The 18,896-nt window shown below is 32.5% G+C and overlaps 1 protein-coding gene across 34 annotated transcripts in view; it reads left to right on the top strand.

The window, feature by feature from the left end:
- The window catches only part of LOC127799523 (mediator of RNA polymerase II transcription subunit 15a), a 169,822-nt gene that overhangs the window by 59,505 nt on the left and 91,421 nt on the right, over positions 1 to 18,896 (top strand). For 5 of the 34 annotated variants that reach the window (XM_052333877.1, XM_052333864.1, XM_052333715.1 and 2 more), the window contains exon 2: positions 9,440 to 9,572. The exons of 14 other annotated variants lie outside the window; for them this stretch is intronic. Coding sequence is in view for 13 of the 20 variants with exons in the window: in XM_052333715.1 (XP_052189675.1) it covers positions 9,448 to 9,572 (125 nt within the window). In the remaining 7 variants the exon portion in view is untranslated. Of the gene's footprint in view, positions 1 to 8,899; positions 9,100 to 9,439; positions 9,573 to 10,926; positions 11,039 to 18,896 lie in introns of those variants that run through there. 15 more of the 34 variants (XM_052333848.1, XM_052333732.1, XM_052333654.1 and 12 more) reach the window with 12 other exon arrangements.

Genomic DNA, 18,896 nt, shown 5'->3' with positions numbered 1-18,896 from the left:
CAGAAAGTCAACAGAGGGTGTTAATGACTAATATTTTATGTATAGAACAACCATTAAGTGATTTTAGCTTGAATCGAATGAATTTAAGGTCAAATCAAACAATTAGGCCAAAGTGTAATTTTCTAATTTTGCCTGAGAGAGGTTAAAAAGATAATTTCTCGAAATTTCAAGGGTGGAATGGATAATACAAATCTTGTGGGCCTTAATGGTGGTGTTGGATAGTTCAGGGGTGCATGAGAAAGGCCAAAATGAGATTTGATGAAAGCAAGAGGGTGGAAGTGTAATAAACCAAAGTTTAATAGTGTGAACACAGCACCTGAAAATTAGCCGTCGCAAATCTTCGCACGTGGAGGCCGATCTCGACAATGGGACGGCCGGGGAGGGCCTGGGGGAGGTCGTATACGGTGTGGGCTGGCTTGGGGGCCAAGCCTTGGCCGCTTTGTTTTATTAGTTTTGTTCATCGAGTTTATATTTTTTTTTTATATATTTTTTATCAAAGTTAATTTATTTCTTGTTTTTATTTTTTATAACAAGAAAAAAATATTACGAATTCACCAATTTCAAAATATATATTATTTAATAAAATATTAGTATTAAACTGTTTTAATTTAATAAATAATCAAATTTATTAAATAAAATATTATAAAAGAATTTTTCTCAAAATTCAAAATGAACCTGTTTTCTCGTTTTCAGTTTTGCAAAATAGTTTACCATAATGATAAAAAGAAAGCATTTTCAGTAATCTCAAAATAAATACTCAAAATAAAAAATTAAAAATAAATTTAAAACTCAAAACTGAAATGCAAAAAGAACACCATCTAACAATCTACTATAGTTACATGTTTAGATTATATTTTCTAATTACTCAAAAAATAAATTTATTTTATAAAAAAAGTAATACAATATCTATATATATATATATATATTATAACAAAACAGCCGCCAAATTCTTTTCCCGCCCATTTTCAGTTTCTATTTTAATATTTTATTATGTTTTGTTTATTTTTTTTCCTGAAATAAAATTTTTGTAAATCATTAATTAAGTCTAGATTTATGAAAAACGTATAGTTCTTGAAATTTGTACATAATTTTTTTAGCTGAAAAGTGGTTGGAGAATGTGTAAGCATGGTATATGAAGAGACAATATATAATCCATATTATTAGTTCTTAAATATTAATATAAAATTTTATTAAAATAAATTACTAAAAAATGAGAATTTTTTAAATCGAGAGAAATTTTGAGATATCAAGTAATACCATCGGGTGCCAAGAATTTTTTTTAAAAATAAATTTAATTTTTTTATTTTATTTCTCATAATTTTTTTCTCATTCTCTCTTGATAAAGCCACTACTCAAAACTCTAAAACCCTTAATTAGTTTCAAAATCATGCAAAAAAAAGTACAAATCATATATATGTTTATGTTATTATTTAAATTTGAAAAATAATTAGTTAGTAGGTTATGTTAAATTAGTTATTTAGGCAAAATTCGATTATTTTAAATAAGTCGTTTAAGTTATTTTGACAAAATTAATATTTTATATAGATTATTTATATTTATCATATGTTGTCATATTTCTTTTGAAAAGTTTATTATATTTTATATTTTTATTATTGACAACGAGAATATGTAAAGTCATATATGGATAATTAATTCTGAAATTTTGATTATTATCATTTATATTATTAATTAAATATTTAAATTATTTTTATTTTTTATATATAGTTTAATTAATTTAAATTTATTTTTTTATAATTTTAAATGTTATAATTTTATATATAACTTAAATATTATAATTTTATTTTTTAACTTTATTTTTTTTATTGCTTTCTTAAAAATTTGACTTATGTTAAATGTGGTAATTGATTGCACGAGGAATATGTAAAGTCATGTATGGATAATCAATTTCAAAAATCTTATTATTGTCATTTATATAATTAATTGATTATTTAAATTATTTTTATTTTTTATATATATAGTTTAATTAATTTAAATTTATTTTCTTATAATTTTAAATAAAAAATATTTTGTATATGCTATTTATATTTATCATATGTTGTCATATTTCTTTTAAAATTTTTATTGTGGTTTATATTTTTATTATTGGCAGGAGAAATATATGAACTCGCATATGGATAATTAATTTTAAAATTTTGATTATTATCATTTATATAATTAATTGATTATTTAAATTATCTTTATTTTTTATATATATAGTTTAATTAATTTAAATATATTTTTTATAATTTTAAATGTTATAATTTTATATATAGTTTAAATATTATAATTTTATTTTTTAACTTTTTTTGTTGTTGTTTTCTTAGAAATTATACTCATGCATGGATAATCAATATGTAAAATTATGTCAATGTGAACAGATTTTGTGTAATAATTTAATTTTTTTGAATTAATTTTTAATTTTTTGTTTTGATAGTCTATTTTTAAAAAATTAAAAACACGTTATTTTTGTTATTTTGAAAAATTATTTCTCAAAATAGAAAATTAGGAAACGTATTTTCTTTAAAATTTCGAAAATAATTTTTTAATAATATTTTATTCAATAAATTTGATTATTCAAAAATTAGAAATATTTAATATTAATGTATTTCAGTTAATGAATTTTGTAATATTTTTTTTCATTATAATAAAAAAATATGAATAAATAAATAAATAAATGTGTTTTGAGTTTAGACTTTATTTTGGATGAACTCAAAATAAATGTGTTCTTTTGAGTTTTTTTTATATTTTTTTTATTTTCAAAAATATATTTTAAAAATAGTAAAAAGAACCTATTTTAATTATTTTAGGAAATTGAAATTAAAAAATGACTTAAAAACACAAAAGAAAACGCAGCCAAAGTTTTTCAGTTGATAGTTATTTTTTAATTTTTTTTTTTTACTTTCTAAAAATGTTGACTTATCTTGAATGTGGTAATTAATTATCCGGAAGAAGCTGTGAAATCATGTATAGATAATCACTTTTGAAAATTTGATTATTATAATTTATTTAAATAATTGATTATTTAAATTATTTTTATTATATATATAATTTAATTAATTTAAATTTATTTTTTATAATTTTAAATGTTATAATTTTATATATAACTTAAATGTTATAATTTTATTTTTTAACTTTTTTTTGTTAATTTTTTAAAAATTTATCATGTTTTGAATGTGATAACTGATTGTCAAAAGGAATATGTGAAGTCATTTATAGATAATTAATTTTGAAATTTTAATTATTATTATTCATATAATTAATTAATTATTTAAAATATCTTTATTTTATATATAGTTTAATTAATTTTTTTTATAATTTTAAATGTTATAATTTTATATATAACTAAATGTTATAATTTTATTTTTTAACATTATTTTTTTCTTAAAAATATAACCTATCTTAAATGTGGTAATTAATTGACAGGAAGAATATTTAAAGTCATAAAGGGATAATCAACTTTGAAAATTTGATTATTATCATTTATATAATTAATTGATTATTTAAATTATTTTTATTTTATATATAGCTTAATTAATTTAAATTTATTTTTTATAATTTTAAATGTTATAATTTTATATATAACTTAAATGTTATAATTTTATTTTTTAGCTTTATTTGCAAACGTAGTGAAGTTTTTAGTATGATGAAGTTGGTAATTAACCTTAATTTGATCTCTAAGTGCACGTGTACAGTAAAAGCAAGCCAGGTTAGTATAGTGTTTAATATTTGTAATGTATTTAGAATGACTATGTGTTAAAACATGTTCTAACGTGTTATACTCACATTTCTCAATAGTAAGAGTCTGATCTTTATTGAAAGATTGAAAAGACCGAAATTGAAATGAAAAATGTGCTTCATCAATTTTTAGAATTTAATATCTATATTTGTAAAATAAGTTTGGGAGTTTCTAATATATATGACGTAAGTAATAATTAATAACGAACGAGAAACATCTTCAATCAAATAATTAATAAAACGGATCAAAAAATCAGCTGAAATATCCTGAAATTTGAAAATAAATAATAATTATTCAAACCGGTGTTTGAGGACATTATTGAATATTTGAGAATTTAAAAGAAAGTATTTATTTATGTGGTTTGAGGAAAATAAGGAATTAAAGGTAATTAATTAAATTATTTGGTTGATAATTATTAATTATTGTATTTGTGGTGATTATTGAATATTTGTGGGTTAAAAGGAAATATTAATTTATTTGGGTATTTGGAGAATTAAGAAAAATGTTTTTTATGTAATTTTGAGGAAATAGGAAATTTATATTTAATTAATTTAATTGGGGGTATTTATGAAATAGGAAAATAAATTAAATTGGTGAAATTTTGGAAATGTCAAGGTATAAATGAAATAAGAAGGAAATAGAAGATCGGGCGTATGTGTAATTAAAGGAAATTAGGGGTGCTGAAACGTGATTTGCGGAAGTGGCCGATAATCACTTTAAATATAATTGGAGTAGTATATGTAACGAAGAAGCAGCTAGAGTAGGCGGTTCGCGCGAAATGAGATTGAGGCGAGGTTGCGGGTTCTAGCGATGGGGAGGCGCACTCGGGAGAGAAAATGGGCCGATTTTAATCAGCCAATGAGGGACCGAAACGACTTTGTTTCGGCCCTCAGGTGGAGCTGGCTGCGCCACGTGGTCGCGTCCCACCCTTCATTTTGGCCAATTTAAAGGCCAAATTCGGCCATTTTTGAACCAGCAAGCAGAGAGCAATTTAGAGGAGAAGAAGATGCACGCACAGTGAAGAAAATAGAGAAATTGGGGAAAAGTTTTGGATTATATTTAGTTTAATTGCGACTTAATTAGTCAGGTAAGTAGAGAAGCTAGTTAAAAATTATATAGACAGGCTTGAATTATAGCTTATTTATTGCTTGAATGATAGCTTATTTATTGCTGCTTGTTAAATGTATTATTATTATAATTATTATAGGACTTAAGTGTCTTATAATATAGATTTAATGATTCACATGAATAATATGTATTAAATATAACTTAAGATCGTTAAGCAACATAGATAGATACAATTAAGAATAATATTCAAATTTTATGTTTTTTATTATATTTTAACAGATAAATTTTTTTAGATATTTTATAAATCCCTAACTAGAAAATGTAAGTAGGAGACAAGATAAAATGAAATTTAATGAGCAAAGGATTAAATAGTGAACAATATAAGAATATTATTAATTAAAAAATACACGTACACTGCATATGCGCATCTTAAACAATAATATTCTTTATATTTTTATTAAAATTATTTGATATAAAATTAAGTAACAACAAATCAATCACGTGACGGTGCATTACACGTGTCCACTTTGAGCTACATATTCGGTATTTTATTCCGCATGAACCGTAAGAATCTTAATTAGAATTGCCCGCCCTGTCAACGCCGATCTCCAAGTCGAACTCACTTTGCAATTATTGACAATCAAAGCTTAAACTGCTTTCTCCTCACCTGTCCGCCCCTCCCTCTCTCTGCCTCAAGCCACAGAGGTATATTAGGGTTTCTTCCCCCCTAGTATAACTGTTTTGCCCTCAGAGGAAGGTAAGCCCTCAATAAAATCCATAGAGATATGACTTCATGGTTGTGTGGGTTCTGGTAGAGGTTGGAGTAGGCGGGGGTATGGAACATGCTCATTTTTACACCTCTGGCAGACCTCACATTGCAGCACTATTTTCTTAATGTCTTGGGTCATTGCAGGCCAGTAAAATTGTTGTTTGGCTCTGTGGATACTTGCTTGTATCCCTGAGTGACCCCCTTCTTGCGAATTGTGTATGCATTGTATAAGCTTCCGTCTGATTTCCCCACTAGCCCCAATGTAAAGTTTCCCTTTGTACCTCAGAACTCCATTGTGATATTTATAGTCAGTAACTGCATTAGGATCCAAGGTTAGCGACTGGATAATGTTACTGGCAATCTGGTCTCCCTCATAACTGTCCATAACCTCTTGTACCCAAGCTGGAATCTGTGTTGTAACAGCATTGCATTCCTCAACAATCTCAAATTTCCTGGAAAGGGCATCTGTAACACAATTCTCAGTCCCTTTCTTATATTGGATTTCATAATCGAGCCCCATTAGTTTGGTTAACCACTTTTGTTGCAAAGGAGTGGTGATTCTTTGCTCAAGAAGGAACTTAAGAGACTGATGATCAGTTTTTATTACGAAATGATGTCCATCTAAGTAATGTCTCCATTTACTAACTGCAGAAACCAAAGCCAGCAATTCCTTCTCGTATATGGACAGCCCCAATTTTCCAGGGCCAATGGCTGTACTGTAATAGGTTGTAGGTCTTCCTTTCTGCATTAGAGCAGCCCCTAAACCACCATAGCATGCATCAGTTTCCACTGTGAATGGGAGATCAAAGTCAGGCATAACTAGTACAGGGGTCGTGCTCATGGCTGTTTTGAGATGGTTAAAAGCTGATTCAGTAGCCTCACTCCAAACAAAACCATCTTTCTTCAGTAGATCTGTCAGGGGTTTTTCCAACGATCCATAACCTCGAACAAACTTTCTATAATATCCAGTGAGCCCCAAGAAACCCCTGAGCTGCTTCAAGTTCTTGGGGATTGGCCAGTTTTGCATAGCTTCTATTTTCTTAGGATTAGCAGACACTACATTCTGGTTAATGATATGGCCTAAATACTCAACTTGTGGCTGCCCAAAATTACATTTACTGAGCTTGGCAAACAGCTGATTCTCTCTTAATTCATCCAATAATTCATCTATCATTGGCATTGGGTATTTGTCTTTGATGGTTAATTGGTTTAATTGTCTATAATCAACACAAAACCTCCAGGTACCATCTTTTTTCTTAACCAGTAAAACAGGAGAAGCAAATGGGCTGCTACTAACATGGATGATCCCCGAGTCTAGCATCTCTTGTACTAGTATCTCTACTTCTGTTTTCTGCACAAAATGGCACCTGTACGGTCTCAATTTAAAAGGTTGTGCCCCTTCTTTAAGCACAATCTGATGCTCATGGCACCTTTCAGGGGGCAAGCCTGTTAGAGTTGAAAAAACATCTTCAAATTCTTTTAGAATTGGTTTGATATCTTCTGGCACATCTGTTAACTCTTCTTCCGCTATTGAATACAACTGAGCCATTATGCCACATTCATGGTCCTTCAACCAAGTTTCTAACTCCGCACCAGTCATCATTGTAATGCTGCTACTGTCTTCCCTCCTGAAGGTCACTGTTTCTCCTTTATATCTGAAACTCATATAGCTCTCTGCAAAGTCACAAGTAATTGGCCCATATTGGCTCAGCCAGTTAACCCCTAACACCATGTCACTTCCCTCCAAGCTTAGGGTTCTCAACTGAAATTGGAAATCATAATTTTGCATCTGCCAGCATATGGGTTGGTACATAGTCCTGTTCTCCAATTTTTCACCATTGGCCACTCTCACAATCATAGGGTTGTTATTTTTGATCTGATACCCTAATGCTTTCACTAACTTCTCATCAATGAAGCTATGTGTGCTTCCATATCAATCAAAATTGACACCCTACTGCCATTCACTTTCCCCTGTATTTTGATGCATTTATGCTTAGTATTTCCCCACAAAGCATTCACAGAAATTTGCATCAATTCCTCAGTGTCATTCTCATCATGACTTGTGCCTTTAATTCCTCAAACAACTCCTGATATTCACTCACTTCATTTTTTTGTTTGATTTTACTAAAGGTCTCAATTACTTCTTCCCCTGTGGTCTCTGCAAACCTTTTACACACCTTCGTTGCAAATACAGCCCAGCTAGCATTAGGATGACTAGCTATAAAACTATGAAACCATATGTATGCTTTCCCTTTTAAGTACATCTTAGCTATGCCAACTCTCAAGTCATCAGGCACTTGATGAATTTGAAAATATTTTCTGGCCTTCCGCAGCCGTTCCCTAAGCCCCTCCCCATTAAAATAAGGGAAATCTATTTTAGGTAGCTTAATATTCATCCTACTATCAGATTTGCCAGAGGTGTAATAAGAATTACCAGGAGCTGCAGCCAAAATTCCAGGTCCAGAGAAGCAAAGCGAACCGGATGCTTCTTCCATCTTCTCCTTTCCATTCCCTTTTCCATTAGCCATTTGAGCCATCATTGAGAGTACAGATTCATATTTATCTGTCGTATCAGCCATTCTCTTAGTCATTTCTGCTATGGCTCATTCGATTGTATCTAGTATCCCAGTTATTCTTTCATCTACAGCATTCACAGAATTCTTCACATCCTGGAAGGCTACTTCCAGTTCATTGATCTCCTTATCGTACCTCTTAAAGTGTTCTTCCATGGCCTTGCTTCTGGTCTCCATATCCCGATCAGATCTAAACCGCTCTGATATCAATTGTCACAATTGACAAGCTTATACACAACCCACCCACACAAATCAACACCATATCCTCCCAAACCCAGTGGGAATCTCTCTGCCTAGCTGGAAATTATTGAAAATGCAGGAACGACAGGGAATAACAGAAGAATCCAGAAGAAGATGAGAGAACAAGGAGAATTACAGAAGCGAGAGGTGAGAACAATCAGGTTCAGCAACTATTCATGTGAGTTCTCCTTTGCTATCAGACTATTTATACCTTTTCTTAAAAGCGCATTTGCAAAAAGAATATAAAATGTAATACAATAGCTGGAATAAACGTAACAAGATGGCACCGTTTAGTTCGAAGGCGTTCATGACAAAAGTTGATCATTTCCGCTGCTTCCGATTTCTTCTCTTTCCTTTCCCCACCCAATCCTTGAGCAATTCAGCTGGGCCTTCCAGATTAGTTGGCGGATCCACGTGACAATATTCTGTTGGAATTCTGTTTTGGGCCGTGCATTTCAAGCCCAACGAGCAGCCCATCTCGTGCACAGCACATGCCCATGTTCCCTCGGCCCAAGCCGTTTGCTCGCGCATATAGAAGGGCAGCAATGCCTTACTTCATTGGAATGTTCTCTCATTATCCCTCGCTCACTTGCTGAAACCCTAAATCGGCGACGGAGACACAAATTGTGAATCCCTTCTGTTCTTGGCAAGAATCGACTACAGGTATTGGTAAATCTCGGTTTGAATCGTCTAACGGCGTGCGAGATTGGTGGGTAAGAAGCTTGGTTTGTCTCTGTTACTCGTTCTGAGAACGAGTTGTATTTTTGTTATATCTTGTTTATGTTTTGATTCCGATAGATTGATTCTTGTGGGATTCGGTTGTAATATTGTGTTGTAATCATCTATTCATATAGTAGATTGACTAGAGGCGGAGCCTCTACCGTGAGTAGGATCTATTTTGATCCGAACACATAAAAGCTTTCTGTTCTTGTGTTCTTTACGTTTCTCGATTTATGCTCGATCTTGTGGTTTGGCCGAGATTCAGGTTGCGTAGAAAACCAACATGTTCCTTGCTGAGACATAACAAAGGGGTGTTTTTTGATTGGTTGGCAGTAACTTCGATGGACTCCAATGGTTGGAGATCTGCTCAAAGTGGTGTTGAACCCACTATGGATACCGGAAGCAATGGCACTGATTGGAGGAACCAATTGCCACCCGATTCACGGCAAAGGATTGTTAACAAGATGTGAGTTCTTCTTAGCATTTTTTTGGCCGAACTCTTTGGAATCCTATTTTTAATTTTCTAAAGGGCATCCAACCAAGCGGATAAAGAAAGAAGAAAAGACAAGAACTTTATAAATACATAAAACATAATTTAAGGTGGGGAAATTACCTATTCCGTGTTTTTAACTATAGCATTAAATTTGAGTTGTGGCATTGGGTTGAGTTACTGAATTTCTGTTGACTATTCAATTCCGTGGACATTTTAGTTCTCGGGATTGATAATGTTCCATGAGTTGCACCTGATGGTTACCTCTCAAGATGTGGCAGTGCCATGTCTTTAAGTAGAACAAGATGGCTTGTGTTTGACACAATTTCAGATCTGCAAGGTGTGGGTTTTGGTTAAAAAAGCTGGAATAAGCTCCAAAATGTTTCATTTGGAGGATCCTAATTATTTGGTTGTGATGCATGTTTTGGGAACCTCGTTTCTCAACTTGTGCTTATTAGTCCAAATAAGACTGCCTTGATGTCTTGACATGGTTTCAATCTCATGCATTGTTGTCAAAATTTTAGAACTTTCAGCCTGGCTTAACGATATTATTGTTGAGAGAGAGTTAATTCATCCTCTATCAAACCGTAAGAGTAATTGATGTATATTAAAGTCATGCAGACCAAGTCCACGTGAAATGGATTTTGAACTTTTAATGCATGAAGTTTTTCACTTGTTTCAGATTTCCGATTGACAAATAATTTGCTCAACTTATAAGCAGAATGTGAAGCGGAAGATTATTGTTTACTGTTTATATGCTTTGATGTTCAAATTTTAACACAGTTTGCTGTAAACCTATTATCCTAACCCTCCACAATGACGTGCTATTGCGATTTCCTTATTAATTGAAATAATAATACCTATATTAGTTGCCCTTTTCATTTTTTTTTCCCAATCTGATTAAATCCATTTTTTTATTGTGAGGTTAAGTTATTAGTCTTTCCTCTTTTTTTTTTCTTTTTTTTGGTGGTGGTGGTTGTTTGGAAAGAGTCTACAAACATCAGCATAAGGGGGCTAATCCTGTGCAAAGGAACCTGAGAGATTACATTCAATGAAATATCATAAATAAACCGAACAGATTTGTTCTTTTTTTGGGGGGGTTGGGGGGGAAGAGAAGGATGGTTTCTTTAAGGTATGATTAGTAACATGCTTTCTCTAATTATGCTTTTAATTCTTATAGGGTTCTCTATGGATTTGTATTTTGATTGAAGTAAAATTTTTCCATTCTTCATTGGTTGTGCTGCCAAGTCATTTATTTTCCTTGTACCACAAATGATATTCTTACTACCCAAAAGAATTAACATTAAAATGTAACATGTCATGGGATCAGCATGGACACTTTGAAGAGGCACATTCCTTTTTCTGGACAAGAGGGACTTCAAGAACTCAAGCTAATTGCAAGTGGATTTGAGGAGGAGTTCTACACTGCTGCAACAAGCCAGGTACCCTGCCAGTTGGCATATTTTGATTCTTATAATGTACATGCCCTGTTGTTTTTGGTCACTTGTTTATTTTAAGTATGCTAAAATGTATATTTTGTTGTTTAAAATGCCCCATATTATGTCCTTATGAATTTCTCAGTAGTATGTATATTCTTAACTTCTACTTGCAGTCGGATTATCTGAGAAAAATATCTTTGAAGATGCTGACAATGGAGACCAATTCTCGAAATACCATGGCCACTATCGTACCTGTGAACTCTGCCAGTAATAGTAATAATCCCCCAGATGCAGGTAAACTCCTTTTCCTCGCAGCAAACCTGTTTGTTTTAGAAGATCCAGTATATACTTGCGTTGGGATCGGAAAATGCCTGCTTTAGTGTAGGCCATTTCCACTGTTCTAGTGGAAATTATATAGTGAAACATTGTAGTGGTTGGAAATTGTGATTGTCTTAGCTCATTGCCCAACATCAAATTGAGAAAATATGTGGTTGGGAGAGAAGAAAGAGAGATGGAGAAGAGCCTGGAATCGACTATGTGTAGGGTGTATGGACTAACTTTTGTCCCTTACCTTCATGAGGATGACACCATCCCCTTTTGTGGAGCTACGTTTTTCAAGAGGTGCTTTATTTTTGTTTTCCAGTGGCTTCAAGGCTTTGCATTGGCTTAGTAAAAAGTTAAATCCATGCAAGCGAAGTGCGAAACCTGGAAGCTCTTGTTGAGGTTCTGGGGTGTAAGTTGGTTCTATTCCAACTGTGGGCTTAGTTCCTTGCTTAGGCTCTAAGTTTAAATCCTAGACTAGCCTTTAATCCTATCTTCAGCATCCCAACTTCTGCCATATCCCCTTTTTAGGCTCCTGTTTCAGTTTCTTTTCTTTGATAAATAAATTACATTGAAGTATGCCAAGAGGGAAAACCATGTATGAAAGAGGAAAGAAAGGAAAAAATAAAAAATAACTGTAAAACTATTTATCAACAACAAAACTCGTCTATGAACAATGCAAAAAAGGATAAACAAAAATAGGAGTCGTCTTTTAACCATGCACAAATCACATGCACAAAAATCAGAGAGGCACAGAAAATTTAACATGGCTTGGTATCAGCAGACCTTCCACTTTTAGGCCGATAATGTCTTTCCCATTAACAAGCTTTCTCTCAAGCTTCTCAACAATCCCATCTCATTTAGCTTTAGACTTAAACGGGGCACCTATAGGGAGCCTAGGCAAATTTTGGAAGTGCAGAAGCGTCCCTTTACTCTCACACAATAGACTACCCTTATTTCTCTAGGTCAGTCAGTGGCATGACTTTTAGTCTGCACAACTCTCTCATATGAAATTAGATATAGTTTAACTAGGAAAAGAAATAATAGGAGTAAAATTTCCCTTATTGACTCACATAAATTCTACCTGGTTGATGGGAAATCGATTACTCTCAATAATAAGCTATTGTTCCTCATCTATTTGATGGTGCCATAATGTAAAGGCATTTTAGTTACTTTAGATCATATCATCTTGATAAAGAACTCTAGTTTTTCCCCTGCCAAACTTACTCTAGTTATACCAATCTGAGAAACTAGAGAACCACAACATCTTTTTTATTTTTTAACCTTCCACTGATTTGGAGTTCCCATCGGGCCCAACTATCCTTTTACTATTGTTTCTTATTTTGAAGAAAAAAACATGTAAAAACCTTATACTGTGACTTCCCAAGTAGTGGTCCACCATGCCTTATCTGTTTCTAGGATTAGGTTGGTTGTTCCTAGAATCCATCCACCAGACATGGGTTATGCGTCGGATTTGTCAGAATCTTCATCTAAGCTTACAACCCAATTATTCTTTGCTTCCTTAAAAGTATAGCCTACACAGTTTTCCATGCTTGACTGTGCTATGTATATGTACATTTTGTGCTTTTAAATGTCCTACTTCCTATTCTTTTGGCAGGTGTCATTAACAAAGTCATCATTTTGGTTATAATTCATTTTTTAACACATGGATCATGTACTGGTTCTTAGCTAATACATACACCTTTATGTTTTTGCGGCTCTGTTAGATTCTACAACTCAAACAGGAAATGCAAATAATGGGGATTTGGCAAGAGGAGGTCTACCAGAAGGTACATTATCATTGATATTTTAATCTTTGTAATTACATTCTCCCAATGTAAGTCTTACCGACCAACTTAAATCACGTAACAGCATGAAAATAAATTCATGTTGATTCTTAGAAGACGAACATCACAAGGTACAAATACTTTCCAATGACACAGTTGATTGCCAGAATTTTAATGAAAATTGAAGTTGAAAGGAATACTTGTTGTTTAACTATTTCATGTTATATCTGATGTAGACAGCATTCCTACTATACTTTATCTAGGAATTAAATATTCCAAACTGGCATTACACATTCTATTATGCTAACCCCAAGGTACTCATCACTTTGATGATAGCTCAGGCATTCGCATCTGATTTCTCCAACTTTGTGCCCAAATTTTCTATTGTGCTAGAATTCATGTTGCAGACCTCATTTAGTAGGATTAAAGCTCAATATGTTGTTCATCTATGGTGGACAGAGAAGTTGTAGGTGATACTAAGAATCATTTTATGTTTTTGCATGCTTACCTAAGAGATGGAAATTCTGTTTTCCTTTTGAAACCCATTTACATCATGTCCTAAAGCTGAGGAATTGATACTTTAGAATTTATGCAAAACAAAATGCATTTAATTGTAGGGGAGTGGAGACATGTCTATAGTTGTGCCTAACTTTGGATTCATCTTTTCATACTAAAGGTGGCCAGTGCTCAAATGTAAGTTCATGCAATGCAAATGCTATGAATTGTATGATGATGTGTCTTTAGTTGTACTTTGAGAAGCTTGAATGTAAAAATCGTACATGGGCACATAGTTGACATGACAAGGCATCAATTCAAAAGTTTTCAACCATGAAATGGCAGGGATGTATTAAAAAGTAAATTACAATGAGACTCTTAAGTGTGATAGGTGTTATAGAAGATATGATCATGGATCGAAATGGTTGGTGGGCAAGATTCCATGTCGCTAATCCTACTTGGTGGGATTGAGGCTTCACTTGTTTTTTAGGTGAAAATGATTTGGAGTTCCCATAGGGCCCAACTATCCTTGTACTATTGTTTCTTATTTTGAGGAAAAAAACATGTAAAAACCTTATACTGTGACTTCCCAAGTTGTGGTCCACCATGCCTTATCTGTTTCTAGGATTAGGTTGGTTGTTCCTAGAATCCATCCACCAGACATGGGTTATGTGTCGGATTTGTCAGAATCTTCATCTAAGCTTACCACCCAATTATGCTTTTCTTCCTTAAAAGTATAGCCTACATTTTTCATGCTTGACTGTGCTATGTATATGTACATTTTGTGCTTTTAAATGTCTTACTTCCTATTCTTTTGGCAGGTGTCTTTAACAAAGTCATCATTTTGGTTATAATTCTTTTTTTAACACATGGATCATGTACTGGTTCTTAGTTAATACATACTCGTTTATGTTTTTGCAGCTCTGTTAGATTCTACAACTCAAACAGGAAATGCAAATAATGGGGATTTGGCAAGAGGAGGTCTACCAGAAGGTACATTATCATTGATATTTTAATCTTTGTAATTACATTCTCCCAATGTAAGTCTTACCGACCAACTTAAATCACGTAACAGCATGAAAATAAATTCATGTTGATTCTTAGAAGACGAACATCACAAAGTACAAATACTTTCGAATGACACAGTTGAATGCCAGAATTTTAATGAAAATTGAAGTTGAAAGGAATACTTGTTGTTTAACTATTTCATGTTATATCTGATGTAGACAGCATTCCTACTATACTTTATCTAGGAATTAAATATTCCAAACTGGCATTATACATTCTATTATGCTAACCCCAAGGTACTCATCACTTTGATGGTAGCTCAGGCATTCGCATCTGATTTCTCCAACTTTGTGCCCAAATTTTCTATTGTGCTAGAATTCATGTTGCAGACCTCATTTAGTAGGATTAAAGCTCAATATGTTGTTCATCTATGGTGGACAGAGAAGTTGTAGGTGATACTAAGAATCATTTTATGTTTTTGCATGCTTACCTAAGAGATGGAAATTCTGTTTTCCTTTTGAAACCCATTTACATCATGTCCTAAAGCTGAGGAATTGATACTTTAGAATTTATGCAAAACAAAATGCATTTAATTGTAGGGGAGTGGAGACATGTCTATAGTTGTGCCTAACTTTGGATTCATCTTTTCATACTAAAGGTGGCCAGTGCTCAAATGTAAGTTCATGCAATGCAAATGCTATGAATTGTATGATGATGTGTCTTTAGTTGTACTTTGAGAAGCATGAACGTAAAAATTGTACATGGGCACATAGTTGACATGACAAGGCATCATGTGCTTGTTTTCTTTGCTCCTTTTTCTTTTTCTTTTTCTATTTTTTTTTTGTTTTGCTGTTAGTAAAGGGTGGCTAATCATTGTGGAAAAGCAATTGGCAATTACTTAGGTTTCTGTTAATTTTTGTTTCAATTTATGTGCAAATTCTTCATGGCGTCAATGTGCTCTCGTAAGAGATTGTTCTTGTTTGCTATGCAGATTAAAGCCATGAAGGAGGCGTATTTACTAGACCTAAATGAAATGTACCAGAAAATTGCTGGTGAACTACAGCAGGTATTTTTTTTTTTTATCTATATCCTTTTCAAGTTCATCTTGTTGGATACTCGCCCTCCTTGACTTCGCTATTATGGTTGTAGAACTACACTCAGCTGCATGGTTTGGGTGGGCATGGGGTTTGGTTTTATATTTCTAGATGCTTTCCTGTAGAATTTATTATGGTTGAGATATTGAATTTTGTGTATAATTTTAATTTATAATACGAAGAATGTTAAGGTTGACGATATCATGAACAAAAAAATATGTAAAGCGGTGGCAAAATCTTCTCTCGTTATCTACATCAGTGTTTAATGATTTAAATAAAGTTAAATTAATTTTAATTAGTTTTTTATTTGTATTTGTACATATAGAAAATAGAAAAAAAAAGAATGAACATTATTTCTTTCATATGGGGTATAAAAATAAAACACTATATTTCTTTCATTTTATAATTTTCACGCATAATTAATTTTAAGTATTTTGGCAAAATAATTATTATCCTAAACAATAACATTATTTGGAATCCTTTACTTTTTTTTTAATCTTAAAAGCATACTTTTCGTAATCAATGTTATGTTATGAGTAGTACATATATTCAACATTTTGTGTAATCTGATTAATCAAAACAAAATTAACAACATTGGTTCAAATTATCACATTTTTAACTAATAATAAACCAACAAGTAAAATAATTATCAGTCTATATTTCAATTTTAAAAAAGTTTCCCACATTTGCAAAAATTAATAATATATTTCGGCCTAAATGATAGCTTGTTTGTTGGTGCTTGTTTGAAATACATTATTGTCAAAATCACTATGTATGTTTGGGAATTAGTACTTGAATTAAGCAATTCACGAGAACAATATATGTCAAGTATAACTTAAAGATTGTTAAACAAAGTAGATAGACACGCTTAACAATAATATTTAATTTCTCAATTTCTTAATATGTTTTAATAGGTAAAAAAAGTTGGGGTATTTTATAAATCCTCAACATAAAATATACGAAAACGATAAAATGAAATTTCACGAGCAAAGTAATAAAATAATAAATAATATAATAATATTATTATTGACGTTCAGAATTAATTGATCGTGATTTGTAGGCATGCAATGAGAAAATGAGCCTAAATGCAAAGAGGAAGGACTAAGTAGAAGTAAAGACAGGGAAATTTTACGTGGTTCGGCCTAAACGATGCATACTCCACCACTGTTCTCTGATTATTCCACCGGAGTAACAGTATAACATTCTTATTTTTCTCATTTTATAATGATATTTTTGTCCCCTATTTATAGTGATCAGTGTTTACAATTGTATAAAATATAAAAGTGAGTGGATGACATTATGGGGACAAGATGTCCTTATCAATTTCATAAAATCGGGAGTGGACTCCGTATTACAAGGGATTCGGTTTTCCTCACATAAAGTAAGTGGGTCTCTTACTCCAGTTGTTTTGCATTCTTGTTGTTATACGAGCTGAATAGTTTGATCGGCGAGCTGAATGCTAAGGCCAGCGAACTAGAAGCATCGTTGGGAGCTCATTGGGAATATTGTTGAGAGCTCGTTGGAAGCCTTGCTAGGAGTTTGTTTGGTTTGGCGATTTGAGCTCGGGTTTCAGCGATGTATGAACTTGTTCTGACGAACTAGGCTTTGGTCTACTAGGCCTTAGGTTATTAGGCCGACCTACTAACCTGAATCTAACCCATAAGAAGTGGTGCGGGAAATACGATAACAATTATTATGTCAAAACACACTTATACCACATATGCATATCTTAAACAATAATATTTTATTTTTGTATTCAAATTCTTTTATATAAAATCAAGTAACAACAAATCAATCGCGCGACCCTACATTACACATGCCACACTTGGAGCCGTATATTCGGTATTTTCTTCCCCGTGAACAGTAAGAATCTTAGAGGGCATTTGGTGTTCCATTTTGATTGCTTATAAGATCTTGATTCGGTTTATAAATTATCAAACTTATTTAGTTATATGTTGTTAAAATTTAAAAAGGTTAAATGTTGTTAAACTTATATGCAATTTTCATATCGTTTTCAGTGAACTCCTTGGAATATACGTATAGTGGTGTGAATATAATTAAAAAAACTTTATATATCAGATGTACATATGGATATATAAATATACACAAACAACATAGTTTGAATATTTAAGAAACATGTTATTTCATCATATGAAATATAATAAATGACATACCTAATGTTCAATGTAAGAATGGTGTACATAAATGATTTTTGTACAGGGACCAAATCCTCATCAAGTTATGGAAGGCCTAGTCTGTCCATATCTAGCCAACTACCCAATACCAAAACGTAACTCTCATCTTGTGCTAGCCCGAGGGCTTCAATTCACCGACAAGTATTTGTCTCATCGAACTCTCCAAAATTTACCACATGCGTAACAATTATGCAAATTGTAATTTTCTGTAAATTGACATAAGTATAAATGAAGGAAAATGGAGAAGCAGAAGCAAGCCAAGCACTCTTTAATAAATGTTCACCTTCTTCTCACATCATTTTTAGATGCCTAAGCATCCCCACCACCTCTCCCAATTTTGTGCCACGCATAACGCACTAAAAATAGGTTAAGGCAGTGCCGGAGTCGACTTTGGGTTCCAGGGAGTCAACTATCGCCATTGGGAGTCGACTTCAGTTGACAATAGCTTTAGGGAAGTCGACTTCCAAGCTTAGGGAGTCAACTCCCGCCACAGTTAACAATCTAAATGAAACAGTCAACACTGCGAAGTCTTAGCTGATTAACAATTAACGAATCGTCGTCATTAACAATTCATGACACATCCAAAACCTTCATTAACTATTAATGATGTCCGAGACACAACATATACACATTTGTTGGAATCAAGTGTCGTATTATATGGTATGTGATTTTCTAGGTTTACTGTCCGCTAGCAAACAGATAGCACTAGAACCTGTTTGGCACTTGCCGAAACACCTTGACGCATCACAATAATCTCTCCATATTCCAGTGATAATTTGAAATGTCATTGAAACTTCATAATAGCGGTCAAAAACAATATTGAAGGCAATTAAGTCTAATTTCAAGTGAGTTTATACAACTAACAATTATCGTGTGCTATAATTCTTCTATCACCTAAGGTTCTGACTGAGCGAGAGCCATAGAGTGACAAACTGAGAAACTCATAACTATATGTCCGATC

Source organism: Diospyros lotus, chromosome 1 (assembly GCF_014633365.1).
Source record: "Diospyros lotus cultivar Yz01 chromosome 1, ASM1463336v1, whole genome shotgun sequence".
In the NCBI taxonomy this organism is placed as follows: domain Eukaryota; kingdom Viridiplantae; phylum Streptophyta; class Magnoliopsida; order Ericales; family Ebenaceae; genus Diospyros; species Diospyros lotus.
The sequence above is the reverse complement of the archived record's forward strand: the minus strand, read 5'-3'. Positions and strand labels throughout refer to the sequence as shown.